Source organism: Oryx dammah, unplaced genomic scaffold, assembly GCF_014754425.2.
Source record: "Oryx dammah isolate SB20612 unplaced genomic scaffold, SCBI_Odam_1.1 HiC_scaffold_11, whole genome shotgun sequence".
Classification (NCBI taxonomy): domain Eukaryota; kingdom Metazoa; phylum Chordata; class Mammalia; order Artiodactyla; family Bovidae; genus Oryx; species Oryx dammah.
In genome coordinates, this window is record NW_024070195.1 from 18,529,864 (window position 1) to 18,546,808 (window position 16,945).

General features: G+C 40.2%; 1 protein-coding gene across 1 annotated transcript; it reads left to right on the forward strand.

The window, feature by feature from the left end:
• Positions 1-13,227: 13,227 nt before the first annotated feature.
• Positions 13,228-14,775, forward strand: LOC120870306 (protein SET-like). Its single transcript, XM_040249920.1, has one exon. The coding sequence runs from the start codon at positions 13,228-13,230 to the stop codon at positions 14,101-14,103; it is 876 nt and encodes a 291-aa protein (XP_040105854.1). The 3' UTR covers positions 14,104-14,775.
• The last annotated feature ends 2,170 nt before the right edge of the window (positions 14,776-16,945 follow it).

Consider the following 16,945-nt stretch of genomic DNA (forward strand, 5'->3'; position numbering starts at 1 on the left):
TTTTCAAGTGATCTCTGTACAATTTTTTTAAGTGTGCCAAAATAAATCGAGAGCCAGAAATTGGTTGGTTTTTCCAGCACTAATAACAGTATATGTAGCTAACATCTACAGAGTGCCTACATGTGCCAGATACTCTTTCCAGTGGCTCCTGTATATTAACACACTTAACTCAGGCCAGCAATATCTGTTCTTGTTTCAACCAGATTCTGGCACAGGGTTGATTATTAAGACAAGTAGGTGAAAGAGTCCCTCCTCTGGTCTTTGGCCTTTAAAGGACTTTACTCTAAAAAAAAAAAAAAAGGACTTTACTCTGCCCTTTTCCCAGCAGTGCCCCTCACCATTTAGGCCACACAGTCCAAAGAGACAAGATAAGCTCCCACCTGGAGCCCACATTCCCCCTCTAGACTCTCAGTAGACAGCATGAAACCTGTTTCCCAGACCTGAGCTTCTTCTCTGGGAACTGATCATAGTTGAATGGATGTGAAATTAATGATTTAATTGATCAATTAACACACACAAATCTTGATGTCTAACTTTGGGGGATCTCTTCTGATTGTCAAGAGAATTTTTTAACCCCCTGATTCCATATTTGTTTCCTGGAAAGGAGAAACTATCAAATTCCAATTCTGTAAAGTATCTGATAAATTACACTGCAGAAAATAGCATTCAGTGAACACACATGTGTGACCATGGCACTTTCCGAGACAAAGAAAAAAAGGATTCTAAATTCTTAAATGCTTGGCTTCTTTCAGAAAAAAAGACCCTCTTCTGATAACATTTAATTTTGCTTTTCAAAAACTACACCCAGCGTTTTCAGGTGGCAGAATACTTAACCATATCTCCAAATAGTTTTCTGTTCCTTGGCCTTCTGTCACAGATGAAGTATTTCATCTCTTAGTTATTCGGGCCAGGGTCCTTTCTGATTGTTTTATGACTTAATTATGATGATTACATTATGCTTCTAGACTATACTGGCCCAGCAGAGTGGGCCAGCACCCTGAATATACGAACAGTCGATGCGTATGCTTGTTGGATACAAAACCAGCTAATGGGCCACAACTGTGAAGCCGGATGCTTTTCCAAGAAAACATATAGCATCGTTAGTAGAGAAGACTGTATCTCATATAGCATGACTGGGTGTCTGCTTTTCAATCCATAGACTTTAAATAGACCCAACAGTTTCCTTAGTCTTCAACTAAGAAAAGCTCACAGCACAGAGACCAGCGTTCCTTGTTTGTTCTATCACCGTGAGAGGCAGCAGCAATCCTGTGGGGGGAAATGCCAGGAGACTCTCATGTAACTAGCTGTACTAAAATACAAAAAGGGATTTTTTTTTTCTTTCTTGAATTTGCTTCAAACCTTGGAAGTTTATATAAGCACCAGCATAGGCCAGATTCAAGTACAAGCCCCATCTTGAGTTGTGGGGTGACTATCCAAGCACATTTGAGAGCAGAGTGTCTCAACTGGGTAATTCTACACTCCAGCAGACATCTGGTAATGTCTGGAGACATTTTTTGCTAGTCACAACTCAGGGAAGGAGGGGAAGGTGATCCTGGGATCTAATAAACATGCGCAGTAAATCTAGTAAACAATGCATAGGACAGCTTCTCACAGAAAAGAATTATTCACACCCAAATGCCAACAGAGCCAAAACTAGAAACCCTACTTTACTGGATCAAGGCCATGAGAAACATGGTATCTCGTGCTCCTCACTTTGAAATGTAAACGGCTTCCTCTCTCAGGTGTTTATTACCTACACACACCGAGAAGCACTTAGCTTGCGTATGGAGTCAGGCTGGGACCACACAAATTGAACTTGTGGGTGGCACAGAATCAAATACAATGCTGTGCTGCTGTATAACACCTTTCCCTATGGAGATCAAAATGGTTTTCAGAAAGAGTTATTCCATCGGGAAAGGGAACTGGGAGTAGGAGCGAGCCTCATTTCACAGATGAAAAAACAGGAGGCTAGGAGGGGCTGTCATTTGCTCAAGGTTATTCAATGAATCAGGTTCAGAGCTCAGGAAACAGAGACCTGACATTGCAGAGAATTCCAAAAGAATGTAAAAGGACAGAAAAGTGCTCTCTGCTAGAGGCCATCTTGGAGGCACGAATTTTTTCCACATCCTGAGCCTCTGGTGATGAGAAAAGCAGGGTCTCCTGTGATGAATGGCAGTGGTTCTCCCCAGAATCAGCAGCCCCAGAAGAGTCTCACAACCCCTCCCTGCTAGCTGAAGAGCCCTCACCTGACAAACCCAATTCCCAGGGCTATTCTCCACATGTTTACACTGTCAAATGATTTAATGGACTGCAGAAATGAGTTGGTCTGTTCGTTAAAATGGTCATCATCATGAAAAAGATGGATGGCTTCTGCCCTTATCCTCTGTCAGTCTGTCACATCTATGCACCTCTTTCCTATCAATCACTGTAGTATACATTATGTAAATACCAAAGATGAAATGTCAGCCTATGTATCTAATTGTTCTTGTGTGCCATATGGGAAAATGACTGGGGGGCCCTGCTGTTCCCCTTTACAACCAGCATTAATTGGCATCTTTGTTATCTAGTTATGGAGATCCTGACTGGAATGGCTTTAAGGCTCCAGTAACCCTTTCAACAGGAAGCGTGATTCAGGCTGATTCTTACTGAATGGGAAAAAAAAGATACAGATAAATCTCAGAAACTTTATGATCCTAGTAACATTTGATCAAGAACTTTCATGAAACAGAGTCATTTATTATATTTGTTGATAAGATCAGAGAGGGATCCAAAAGGCTTGGAAATGAATTTCTCCACCCCTCCCCCTAAACAGAGGAGCCTATAGAAAGAGATAAAGCATATTCCCAGGTAACTGTGGAAAAACAAAGTTCAGGGGTCATTTCCTCTCACTAACTTTTGGACTACTTAGGGGAATATATATTAAGTCCCAAATTCAAGGACAGGATCATGAAGTGTCAGCATAAAAATGGATTTTAGAAGTCATCAAATTGAGCATTCTACTGGGGCATGAACCCTGCTTAAGATATCTCCAACAGCAAGTTTAATGTCTCTGCTTTGATGTTTTCTATAAATAGGCATCCACTGCCTTACAAGGTTCCATTTAGATGAGACTAACTTAAAAAGCAGAGACATTACTTTGCCAACAAAGGTCCATCTAGTCAAGCCTATGGTTTTTCCAGTGGTCATGTATGGATGTGAGAGTTGGACTATGAAGAAAGCTGAGCGCCAAAGAATTGATGCTTTTGAACTGTGGTGTTGGAGAAGATTCTTGAGAGTCCCTTGGACTGCAAAGAGATCCAACTAGTCCATCCTAAAGGAGATCAGTCCTGAGTGTTCATTGGAAGGACTGATGCTGAAGCTGAAACTCCAATACTTTGGCCACCTCATGAGAAGAGTTGACTCATTGGAAAAGACCCTGATGCTGGGAGGAATCGGGGGCAGGAGGAGAAGGGGATGACAGAGGATGAGATGGCTGAATGGCATTACCGACTCGATGGACATGTGTTTGGGTAAACTCCGGGAGCTGGTGATGGACAGGGAGGCCTGGCGTGCTGTGATTCATGGGGTCACAAAGAGTCGGACACGACTGAGCGACTGAAATGAATTGAACTGAATTTAGAAGCATGCAAACTCTGAAGTGCCCCAGTGAACTCACCATAGTAGAGGCAGTAGTATCAAAAACTCCCTATTCCTAAATACAAACTCTCTGTCCAAACTTCTTAAAGTGAAAATGATATTAAAGCTATCTTAAAGTTCCTCACAAAGCTAGGTGATGGAACTTCAGTTGAATTATATCAAATCCTAAAAGATGATGCTACTGAAGTGCTGCACTCAATATGCCAGAAAATCTGGAAAACTCAGCAGTGGCCACAGGACTGGAGAAGGTCAGTTTTCATTCCAATCTCAAAGAAAGGCAATGCCAAAGAAGGTTCAAACTACCGCACAATTGCACTCATCTCACATGCTAGCAAAGGAATGCTCAAAATTCTCCAACCCAGGTTTCAACAGTATGTGAACTGTGAACTTTCAGATGTTCAAGCTGGATTTAGAAAAGGCAGAGGAACCAGAGGTCAAATTGCCAACATCCACTGGATCATGGAAAAAGCAAGAGAGTTCCAGAAAAATATCTACTTCTGCTTTATTGACTACGCCAAAGCCTTTGACTGTGTGGATCACAACAAACTGTGGAAAATTCTGAAAGAGATGGGAGTACCAGACAACCTGACCTGCCTCCTGAGAAATCTGTATGGAAGTCAGAAAGCAATAGTTAGAACTGGATATGGAACAGAATATGGTTCCAAATTGGGAAAGGAGTACATCAAGGCTGTATATTGTCACCCTGTTTATTTAACTTATATGCAGAGTACATCATGAGAAATGCTGGGCTAGATGAAGCACAAGCTGGAATCAAGATTGCCAGGAGAAATATCAATAACCTCAGATATGCAGATGACACCATCGTTATGGCAGAAAGTGAAGAACTAAAAAGCCTCTTGATGAAAGTGAAAGAGGAGAGTGGAAAAGTTGGCATAAAGCTCAACATTCAGAAAAAAAAGATCATGGCATCCAGTCCCATCACTTCATGGGAAATAGATGGGGAAACAGTGGAAATGGTGTCAGACTTTATTTCGGGGGGCTCCAAAATCACTGCAGATGGTGACTGCAGCCATGAAATTAAAAGACGCTTACTCCTTGGAAGAAAAGTTATGACCACCCTAGATAGCATATTCAAAAGCAGAGCTATTACTCTGCCAACAAAGGTCCGTCTAGTCAAAGCTATAGATTTTCCAGTGGTCATGTAGGGATGTGAGAGCTGGAATATAAAGAAAGCTGAGCACCAAAGAATTGATGCTTTTGAACTGTGGAGTTGGAAAAGACTCCTGAGAGTCCCTTGTACTGCAAGAAGATCCAACCAGTCCATCCTAAAGGATATCAGTCCTGAATATTCGTTGGAAGGACTGATGCTAAAGCTGAAACTCCAATACTTTGGCCACCTCATGCAAAGAACTGACTCATTGGAAAAGACCCTGATGCTGGGAAAGACTGAAAGCAGGAGGAGAAGGGGACAACAGAAGATGAGATGGTTGAAGGCAGGAGGAGAAGGGGACAACAGAAGATGAGATGGTTGGATGGCATCACCGACTCAGTGGACATGAGTTTGAGTAAACTCCAGGAGTTGGTGATGGACAGGGAGGCCTGGTGTGCTGCAGTCCATGGGGTCACAAAGAGTTGGACGTGACTGAGCAACTGAACTGAACTGAACAACTTCCTATAGAAGTAATCAATCTTCTTGTCTCATTTGCAAATATACATAGTATATAAATCAACTTCCTTTCATCCCAGAGGACAAGGATTTTAACATATCCTGTACTAGCAGAATAGTTCTCTCCTACCTCAAATTATGTTCCATCCTATCCTACATACAAAAAGCTGTGAGTGCAATGGTAAGTGCAAAGCCAAATACCAACGTAAAACTCAGTCCTGAAATTTTTCAAAGTTCTAGCTGAGTTCATGTTCAAAATGACTCATGTAAAGTTACTGGGGGGAAATGGCTACATAAAGTCACCACAAGTAATGAAGCAAGATTAACAGCAAACAAGACTACTGATGACGTTTAAGTAAAAGTTGATTTTCTCATGCAGGATAAACTAGAATTATTGTATGTAAAGCTGGAGGATCTTGTGCTCCATTTAAACATGACTCCAGACAGGAAAAGATTTGTCTCTCTCCATTCTATATTTACTCTAAAGATGAATAATAAGAAGTTACCATATTGCCCCGAGGTTTTCCCTCCTTGTTTATTTTTAAAAGTGCAAGCAATCTATTAAGGTTAAAGAGATAACATTAAGGAATGCAGCTGTAATGGTTATACAGTAGATGACTCTGGTTTGTACTTAATCTAGGGCCCTGTTTAAAAGAGCTTTTCAATTTTAATTAAAATAAAATGGGCCCTGGAAGAAAATGCATCTCCTCCAGCGAGGATTGTATTCAGCTTGTTCTCGGTAATTTTGCCCAACACACTGCTGGCTGTTGCTTTTTCCACAGCTCTTAAATGGTGTCTAAATTGACCAGCTCTGTTGCCAAGGAAACGGACAGGACAATGCTAATAGAAGCTACTTAGGACACACTGTGAAAAGCTTAGAAATAAAATTGTTTGACATGAAAGGCACCATGTCAGCAGCCAGGCAACTCTGTTAAAGGCTGCATAAGCAGAAGATGGCTACATGTCTCCCCCTACTCTTTTCCCTCAAAACCTCTACTAGAAAATTGATTCTGTCCTGGGAGCTTGGACAGCTTTTTCTATCAGAATCACTTTGTCTTTCTAACTCAAAGTGGAGAAAAATCTTCATGTTGTGGTTTCGAAGCACCCAGAATAGACTTCAATTTGTACCCATGGAAATGAGCTGCATTTTTTTTTTTCTCTTCCTTCTAGCAACCAAGTCCTCTCCCCTCATGAATAAATTGCAAATATTCTTCTGAATTTTCTAAGATTGTTAATTAAAATCCACTTGATTTAAGCTGCTTCTCCCATTTTGCACTCACAAACCATAAATTATGGAGGAGGTCAAAGAATGAATGGCAATTTGACATGAAGAGGTTGATTTATTGCTTCAGAAGGAGTTTTTTACCAGATGTGGCAGGAGTCATAAATTAAATGCTAAATGTTATGTATTATTATGCTTTCAGGAATATAAATGTGTCTAAAATGCTATGCAGGTGGAATGATAAAAATATGAATCTACTCTCCTGGCAATTTTTAAAGGCCCTTTAAAGCTGTCAAAAAGAAAATAAGCTGAAAAACTATCTAGATGAGGCCCTCAAATGCCTTTGACAGTACACCTCTGGTTTATAAAAGTAACCCTTTCCTGCAATATACTGGACATTGACTTGTGGTGGTTTGGGTAGAAAAAGAGATAATTCTTTCATCTGGGGAAAAGAGAGAGAGAGGAAAGAAAGAAGATCCAGAGAGCTCTGTGCTGCTGTGACATTATGACATGAATCTAAATCCTTATTTCTCATCCACTCCTCTATAGATTATCATAATTTAATTTATCAAACCTCATTTGAAAGCTAATCTAGACACAATGAAATTTGTCTAACTTCACCTAGCAGCTGTAGTGGCTATAGTTTTTGAGCTTAAAATATTAATATAAAAACAGGGGAAGATTCAGATATTTGAAAGCTTGGAGCTAGAAAGAATAGCACGAGAAAATTTCACTAGGGGGCAGAAGTCGTAAAGGTAGAAAGAGTTAACTTTGGGTAGCAGTTCTTTCTGACTTGGAGCTGAACAATAGAACTAAAAGGGCCTCCTAGGTGGCTCAGTGGGAAAGAACCACCTGCCAATACTGGGTCCGGAAGATCCCTTGGAAGAGGAAATGGCAACCCATTCCACTCTTCTTGCCTGGAGAATCCTATGAACAGAGGAGCCTGATGGGCTACAGCCCATAGGGTCACAAAAGAGTCAGACACGACTGAGCATGCACGCACAGTAGTACTAAGAGCAGTGGCTCATCATCAGTTAAGCCTGGGCTCACAGGCCCTCTGAACACAACTGGGGAAAAGGCAGCTGGTCTGACTCCTGCTTTCCTTGTCCCAGCACTCAATCAGTTCAGTTCAGTTCAGTCTCTCAGTCGTGTCTGACTCTTTGCGACCCCATGAATCGCAGCATGCCAGGCCTCCCTGTCCATCACCAACTTCCAGAGTTCACTCAGATTCATGTCCATCGAGTCAGTGATGCCATCCAGCCATCTCATCCTCTGTCATCCCCTTATCCTTCTGCCCCCAATCCCTCCCAGCATCAGAGTTTTTTCCAATGAGTCAACTCTTTGCATGAGGTGGCCAAAGTACTGGAGTTTCAGCTTTAGCGTCATTCCTTCCAAAGAAATCCCAGGGTTATTCTCCTTCAGAATGGATCTGTTGGATCTCCTTGCAGTCCAAGGGACTCTCAAGAGTCTTCTCCAACACCACAGTTCAAAAGCATCAATTCTTCGGCACTCAGCTTTCTTCACAGTCCAATTCTCACATCCATACATGACCACTGGAAAAACCATAGCCTTGACTAGACGGACCTTTGTTGGCAAAGTAATGTCTCTGCTTTTCAATATGCTATCTAGGTTGGTCATAACTTTTCTTCCAAGGAGTAAGCGTCTTTTAATTTCATGGCTGCAGTCACCATCTGCAGTGATTTTGGAGCCCCCCAAAAATAAAGTCTGACACCATTTCCACTGTTTCCCCATCTATTTCCCATGAAGTGATGGGACCAGATGCCATGATCTTCGTTTTCTGAATGTTGAGCTTTAAGCCACCTTTTTCACTCTCCTCTTTCACTTTCATCAAGAGGCTTTTTAGTTCCTCTTCACTTTCTGCCATAAGGGTGGTGTCATCTGCATATCTGAGATTATTGATATTTCTCCCAGCAATCTTGATTCCAGCTGGTGCTTCTTCCAGTCCAGCATTTCTCATGATGTACTCTGCAGATAAATTAAATAAGCAGAGTGACCATATACAGCCTTGACGTCTTCCTTTTCCTATTTGGAACCAGTCTGTTGTTCCATCTCCAGTTCTAACTGTTGCTTCCTGACCTGCATATAGGTTTCTCAAGCGGCAGGTCAGGTGGTCTGGTATTCCCATTTCTTTCAGGATTTTCCAGTTTATTGTATCCCCTCCTCCCAATTCCCCAACCATCCAAGAACCAGACAATCAAATTCTCCATTCATTCAGGACTTCAGCAGGACTTCACCTGAGACATTCCATTCAGGCATGCTTTTCCCAGGTTTGAAACTCACCTCCCTGTCTAGTATGCATTCCAGCCCCACAGAGATTATACAGGCAATTGCATCCTTGACTTGCCAAAGTTATCCACCATGGTTCTTCATTAATGACACTCGCCGCCTATATCCTGCAGGGCGCTGACATCATGACAGACAGGCTGCTGCTGCAGCTGCTGCTGCTAAGTCACTTCAATCGTGTCCGACTCTGTGTGACCCCATAGACAGCAGCCCACCAGGCTCTGCCGTCCCTGGGATCCTCCAGGCAAGAACACTGGAGTGGGTTGCCATTTCCTTCTCCAATGCATGAGAGTAAAAAGCGAAAGTGAAGTCGTTCAGTGGTGTCCAACTCTTTGCAACCCCATGGACTGCAGCCTACCAGGCTCCTCTGTCCATGGGATTTTCCAGGCAAGAGTACTGGAGTGGGTTGCCATTGCCTTCTCCGTGAGAGACAGGAACCAGTTGCAAAATACATGCGGAACAAAGTCACACAGACAGGCAGTGTATCTGCTGAACAACACTCTGAAGAAAAGGAAGGATCTTATAAGTATTTGGTGCTCTGAGGAAGGTTGCCAGATTAGCAAATAAACATACAGAATACATAGTTAAATGTAAATTTCAGGCAAACAGTGAAGAACTTTTTAGAGTAAGTGTGTCTCTTGCAATACTTGGGACACATTTATACTAAGAGAGATGGTATGGGGAGGGAGGTGGGGAGGGGGTTCAGGATTGGGAACTCATGTACACCCGTGGTAGATTCATGTTGATGTATGGCAAAACAAATACAGTATTGTAAAGTAAAATAAAGTAAAAAAATAAAAAATGTATTCATTATTTATCCAAATATAAATATTAAAAAATCCTGTATTTTATCTGGCAACTCTGGTTCTAAGGTAATACCAATTAAGGTGATTACTAAATTATATCAGCCATAGTTGGCAGTATCTTGATAAAGTCTCTATTCCATGACTATCATGCAGTCATCACACTTCTGTTCCAAAGTGAATAGTAATTACAGTATTCTCACCATCAAATCAACAGAATCATGGCTCAGGAATATTATGGGGTAAACTGAATCAGAAAATTAAGATGATGCTCAAAGAATACAGGAATTTTTTTAAAAAAGAAAAGCTATGCACACCAGGATTTCCAGATGGGCAGCATATCCTTCTGCTCCTAAACAACACAGAAGTAAATGACCAGGCATGAAAGGCAAGTACCAGATGGAACCAGGAAACACAATGGCAGCTCCTCTGAGCCTGTGCTCAGGTATCCTTTCTCACCATCTTAAGTAAAGGTCATTGTGAAAGATCCTGATCAACTAAGACCTTCTTGTTGATTCCAGTTATAGTCTATACAAATAATGTCATTTCATAAAAACCCAACAATAGCCATGTGTTCAAAAAGAAAGTTCTTGAAAGCCAAGGATTGCCTGCCAAGATAACTTTGCAAAATCTCACCCTTTTAGTGTCCCAGTTAAAAAAAAAAAAAAAGATAAACTTCACTCTTAACAGCTCTTCTGTTTCTCAAAACATAGAACTTCCAGATGACCCAGCCATTTCATTCCCATGTTTATATTCAAAAAATCTGAAAACAGGAACTCAAATATTTGTACCCCAATGTTTATTTGTTATTCAGTCAGTCAGTCATGTCCAACTCTTTGAGATCCCATAGACTGCAACATGCCAGGCTTCCCTGCCCTTCACTATCTCCCAGAGTTTGCTCAAATTCATGTCCATTGAGTCAGTGATGCCATCCAACCATCTCATCCTCTGTCACCCACTTTTCCTTCTGCTCTCAGTCTTTCCCAGCATCAGGCAAGGTTTATAGCAGCATTCTTAACAGTCAAGAGGTGAAAACAACCCAGGAATGGATAAACAAAATGTGGTATATCTATACAATGGAGTAGTACTCATCCATAAAAAAAGGAAAGAAGTTCTGATATATGTTACAACATGGATAAACCTTGAAAACGTTATGCTAAGTGGAAGAAGCCAGACACAAAAGGACAAATATTGTATGACTCTACTTACATAACATATCTAGAACAGACAAATTCATGGAGACAGAAAGTAGAACAGAAGTTCCCAGAGACTGGGGAGAAGGACAATATGCAGCTCAAATTTTTTTAAGTGCAACAATAAAATAAAGACATTTTCAGACATGCAAAATATAAATTAACTCATCCTTCACACAGTTTTCCACTTTTCTCAGGAAACTACTGGAGGATATACCCAGGCAAAATGACAGAATAAATCAATAAAGCCAAAGATCTTAGATCCAGGAAACAGGGGGTTCAATACATGAGAGAGTCAAAGGTGAAAACAAAGGAGGTGAAATAAAATCTCTGGATGATGTTAGTAATTAATCTCTGGATGACGATACTAATTAATACTATTAAGATGAGAATGTGCCAGTAGGCTCCAGAAGATGTTTCTTCCAGAAGGAAAATTGAAAAATGTCAGATTTTAAAGAACATATACACCACAGATTTACATACTGAAGTGCAGAGTTTGGGATAGAATTAGTACTAAGTTCAAAGAAAACAGTCAAATGTATTTTTAAATATTATGCAGGATAGCAAAAATAACCAAAGTATATTACATGGCTTAGGCATGAATAGCTTTAATATAGTTGTGATAATGTACATGTAGAATATCAATCTATCCAAAATTATGATTAAACTATACTGAGAGGATGGAAAGTAGAAAGGGTCCATGTACAGAGTGGGACTGGTATTTGTATAAAAGAAAACCAAATTCTCATCTTCCAGAATCCAAAGTTAATAGATCATTTTTAAAGCTAAAAGTCAAGAAGTAGTAATAGTATCATGTTAAATAGAATTATGGATGTAAATGTAAAACGTGATTTCCTCTAGGAAGGTAAGAAACATAAGGTGTGCCACAGATATGCTGGTTTTACTAACAGGCAATGTGGAAATACCTGATTCTTTTAACTATATACCTGTATATCACTGTTTAAAAAAATTTAAATTATTTTAAAAGAATAATACAAACCTATTATTAGAGATATGGTGGTAAGTATGAAAATAATCAACTGAAAGAGTTGAAAGTGATTATCTCAGGGGAATAAGACATGTGAAAGTCTAGTTTGATTTTTTTAATTAAAATTTAATAATAAAAATACTAATGAGTCCTTTTGGAGACACTTTGGTCTGATGAAGTAAAAATGGATCTTATCAGGAGAGATAGGGTTTTATCCTCTTTCAATGTAACAGCACAAGTTAATTATTCCTACAACCAAAGTAATGTTTCCCCTTCAGGGAGAGCCTTGTTATTTCAATTAGACATATATTCACTAACAGGCCCATAAATATTTCTAATTAGCCTGTTTGCTTCCATTTTATGAGACTGCTTTCAAATTAGCATCCAAATTCTATAGAAATGGAAGGAGAGTCTTAGAAGATTGTAATTTCCCTCTCAAGGAAGGAAGAAGGACAACAGATTGCATGTCCAAACAGAACTGCTTATTAGATTCAAGCCATTTATAGTGCATGTTATTTGGAGGAACATACTTGTCAAACTTGGATAGAAGGCTAAAAGTGAGTAGCAGCTTCAACCAATTATTTTCAGGCCTTCAAGCAAACATGATGGAAGGGTATAAGCAAAGCAGTAGGAGAGAAATAGCATGGTGTTTCCAGCCCTGCTTCTTCAGGCAGCGATCTCATTTGGCCTTCCCTATTGATGAAAAATCACAGGGAGCTCTGCCATGACTAAAGAATGGCCCCGGAAATCAAGGATTTGAAAGTGCACCAGAGCCCCAAAAGTCAGATGACATTAGCATTAACCATATAAGATCACACAGGAGATATACTTCATCTAGAGAAGCCTATAAAAATTGTTCAGTAAGTTAGTATTATCATCATCATCATATTTTGATCAAAAAATTAAAACCGCATTTTTTCATTAAGTGCTAACTATAGACTGTGCTTGACATTTTACACATATTATCTTTTAATAACTACAACAATTCTGAAGAGCTGGTATTATTAGCTCCAAAGAGGATCTGAGGCTCAAAGAGAAGCAATAAATTCTGCAAGGTAATTGTGGATGCTCAGTAATGTCCTTTCTGTCTGAGTGCAAAGCCCTATCACCATGGGCAATACTGGACAAATTGTTTTCCCCATGAACTTTTATGAATATCATTGTATTATATTCACATAGCCCTCATTACATAGAAAGAATCTATCACTCTCAATTTTCAAGGAAAGAAATCTTGACTTGGGAGAAAATGGACAATTAGCCCAAAGCCACACGGAGAACAAGGGCAGAGCCAGGATTCCACTCCAGATGGTAAAGTTCTCAACCTATCACACCATCGACAAAAGATTATGACTATGCCTATCCCTTTGTGGAAGTTCTAAAATGAACTTCTGAGTTCTCTGAGCTCGCAGTTCCTCTCTCTTCTCCTGGGAGGATTCTTGGCTTTTTCCCCCATCATGGCCCCCAAACATCAGTCTTCTCTTCCACCCCAAGTGAAGAAACTGAAGAAAGCCAGGCCGACTCCTGCCTCCAGGCCAGACGAGGCATCTGCTTCTTCAAACTTGCCGAAGGAAGAAAAAGAACAGCAAGAAGCAATTGAACATATTGATAAAGTACAAAATGAAACAGACAGACTTAATGAACAAGCCAGTGAGGAGATTTTGAAAGTAGAACAGAACTATAACAAACTCCGCCAACCATTTTTTCAGAAGAGGTCAGAATTGATCGCCAAAATCCCAAATTTTGGGGTAACAACATTTGTTAACCATCCACAAGTGTCTGCACTGCTTGGGGAGGAGGATGAAGAGGCGCTGCATTATTTGACAAGAGTTGAAGTGACAGAATTTGAAGACATTAAATCAGGTTACAGAATAGATTTTTATTTTGATGAAAACCCTTACTTCGAAAATAAAATTCTCTCCAAAGAATTTCATCTGAATGAGAGTGGTGATCCATCTTCAAAGTCCACTGAAATCAAATGGAAATCTGGAAAGGATCTGACGAAACGGTCAAGTCAAACACAGAATAAAGCCAGCAGGAAGAGACAGCATGAGGAACCAGAAAGCTTCTTCACCTGGTTTACTGATCATTCTGATGCAGGGGCAGATGAGTTAGGAGAGGTCATCAAAGATGATATTTGGCCAAATCCATTACAGTTCTACTTGGTTCCTGACATGGATGATGAGGAAGGGGAAGGAGAAGAGGATGACGACGACGACGAAGAGGAAGAAGGATTGGAAGACATTGATGAAGAAGGGGATGAGGATGAAGGTGAAGAAGATGAAGATGATGATGAGGGGGAGGAAGGAGAGGAAGACGAAGAAGATGACTAATGGAACACTGATGGATTCCAACCACTTTTAATTTTCTCCAGTCCCTGGGAGCAAGTTGCAGTCTTTATTTTTTTTTTTTTTCCTCCTCTTGTGCTCAGTCGCCCTGTTTTTGAGGTCTCTTTTCTCCTTTATATCATGGTTCACAACTTATTTGCGGGGGGGGGGGAATACCTTGAGCAGAATTCAGTGGGACAAGAATCTCTTCCCCTTTCTGTTCCAAATTCATTTTTATCCCTTCCTGTCTCAACAAAAACTATGGAATCAACACCACCATGCTCTGTGGGAAAAAAAAGAAAAACCTTCTGCTCCCTTAGCTCTGCTGGAAGCTGGAGGGTGCTAGGCCCCTGTGTAGTAGTGCATAGAATTCTAGCTTTTTTCCTCCTTTCTCTGTATATTGGGCTCAGAGATTACACTGTGTCTCTATGTGAATATGGACAGTTAGCATTTACCAACATGTATCTGTCTACTTTCTCTTGTTTAAAAAAAGAAAAAAAAAAACTTAAAAAAAATGGGGTTATAGAAGGTCAGCAAAGGGTGGGTTTGAGATGTTTGGGTGGGTTAAGTGGGCATTTTGACAACATGGCTTCTCCTTTGGCATGTTTAATTGTGATGTTTAACGGACATCCTTGCAGTTTAAGATGACACTTTTAAAATAAAATTCTCTCCTAATGATGACTTGAGTCCTGCCACTCGATGGGAGAATCAGCAGAACCTGTAGGATCTTATTTGCAATTGACATTCTCTATTGTAATTTTGTTCCTGTTTATTTTTAAATTTTTCTTTTTGTTTCACTGGAAAGGAAAGATGATGCTCAGTTTTAAATGTTAAAAGTGTACAAGTTGCTTTGTTACAATAAAACTAAATGTGTACACACACAAAAATAAATAAATAAATAAAATAAAATGAACTTCTTCTTAGGGTCAAAATAAGGTCACCATACATAACTTACCCAACAGGGCAACTTGTAAAGGTGAAAGGGGTACTATTAGTTATAATGCTGAGCAACAGATATAAAGCAGCCTATCCCAGGCAAGCCAGGGACCAATGTTCACTCTTGCAGGAGAAAGCCCTAGCTCTTATTCCTGTGGAATCATTTCTCCTTGACAGAGTGGGGGAAATAATTGATATGTGGTTCAATTTAATCATTGTATTTGACATCAGGTGAGGAAGACCTTTTGGAAGAAGCAATGCATGTCTCATGTTTTAATTGCCTTTAAAAGTTTAGTCTTTCACAGTTTTCTAGAATAGGGGTCAACAAAGAGCAGCTCATTGGCCATACTCTGCTCACTTGCCATTGTTTTTCTAAATAAAATTTTATTGAAACACAGTCTCACACATGTGTTTATGTATTGTCTGTGGCTGCTTTTGTGCTACCACAGTAAAGCTCAGTACTAGCAACAAAGACCATATGGCCCACAAAGCCAAAAGCCTTTACTAACCAACTGTTCACAAAAAGCACGTCTGTCCCTGTCCCTGTAAAATCTAAACTCCTCAGCACCTCATAGGAGGTGCTCCATGATCCCGCCCTGCTTCTGTTTCAGCCTTATCCTCCACTCTGACTATTATCCTCATTCCCAGCACCTGCCTATTTGTTTAAAAACTTTTCACAGCCTTCTCCCTGTGCTTGAAGTGCCCCTATCCCCACTTACATCTTCTGATGAACACTGTTCCAGGTTGTGGTAAGGATTAAGGCTCAGAAGAACATCAAACACACAGGAAGCATTCAGTTAACATACTGTTCTTACTGCTGTTATTTTTATTGTCTTACTCTTATTTTTGCAACATGGTTTTAAATGCCATCTAATTTCTCTCATTTTTAATTTTGCCATCCATTAAATAAATAAATAAATCTACTACTGTGTCCTATGGAAAGACTAGCACTCAAAAGTGTTAGTAAACTGGAAAGTGCTGAACATACAGAAGGTTTTAATATTAAAAGATTTAGCTGTTTAGGATTTCCCTTCATTGTTTGTTCACCCAACTCAAACCATGACTACTCATGCTGCTGCTGAGTCACTTCAGTCGTGTCTGACTCTGTGCAACCCCACAGACGGCAGCCCACCAGGCTCCCCCATCCCTGGGATTCTCCAGGCAAGAACACTGGAGTGGGTTGCCATTTCCTTCTCCAATGCATGAACGTGAAAAGTGAAAGTGAAGTCGCTCAGTGGTGTCTGACTCTTAGGGACCCCACGGACTGCAGCGTGCCAGTCTCCTCCATCCATGGGATTTTCCAGGCAACAGTACTGGAGTGGGGTGCCATTGCCTTCTCCACATACATATATTGACATATGACTACACATACATATATTTTAAAAAAAGAAGAAGAAGAAGATAAATCAGAAAGCTAAGACCAGAGTCTGAAGAGCTATGTAGGATTACTTTTGACACAGTCTCAAACAAAGCATCAGTAAGCCCAGTAGTAGCTCAAAAGATGGTACCTAGAAACATCAGAGTAATCTTTACAAACTGTTTCAGCAGCATCATTATTTATAGAATCTCTGTATTTATGAATGGTTTTTACCATCTTGTTTTACACTAATTCCAACTTTTCTTTCTATATTTGTGCAGTTGGATACACTCTTAGTCATCAAGTTTACTGATAACAAGGGGGAAAGAACTATGTGTTAAAAACACACACCACACACACCCAATGGATCTTTAATTTTAGGCTGCCATTCCTTTCATTGAGCTTTTCTCAGGGTTTCCTGCAGTATGAATAATAACAGAGTGTCTGGCTTACTTTTTTCTTACAGATGCATGAACTGGCACTGGAAGCACTCATCAGAAGGAAAGTTTCTCTCAAAAGAGCTCATTGAAAAAAGGGCTATGGAGGTGTGCACAG

Bases quoted from the DNA above. Each gene is read 5' to 3' on its own strand.
- LOC120870306 (XM_040249920.1), top strand. From the start codon at position 13,228: ATGGCCCCCAAACATCAGTCTTCTCTTCCACCCCAAGTGAAGAAACTG.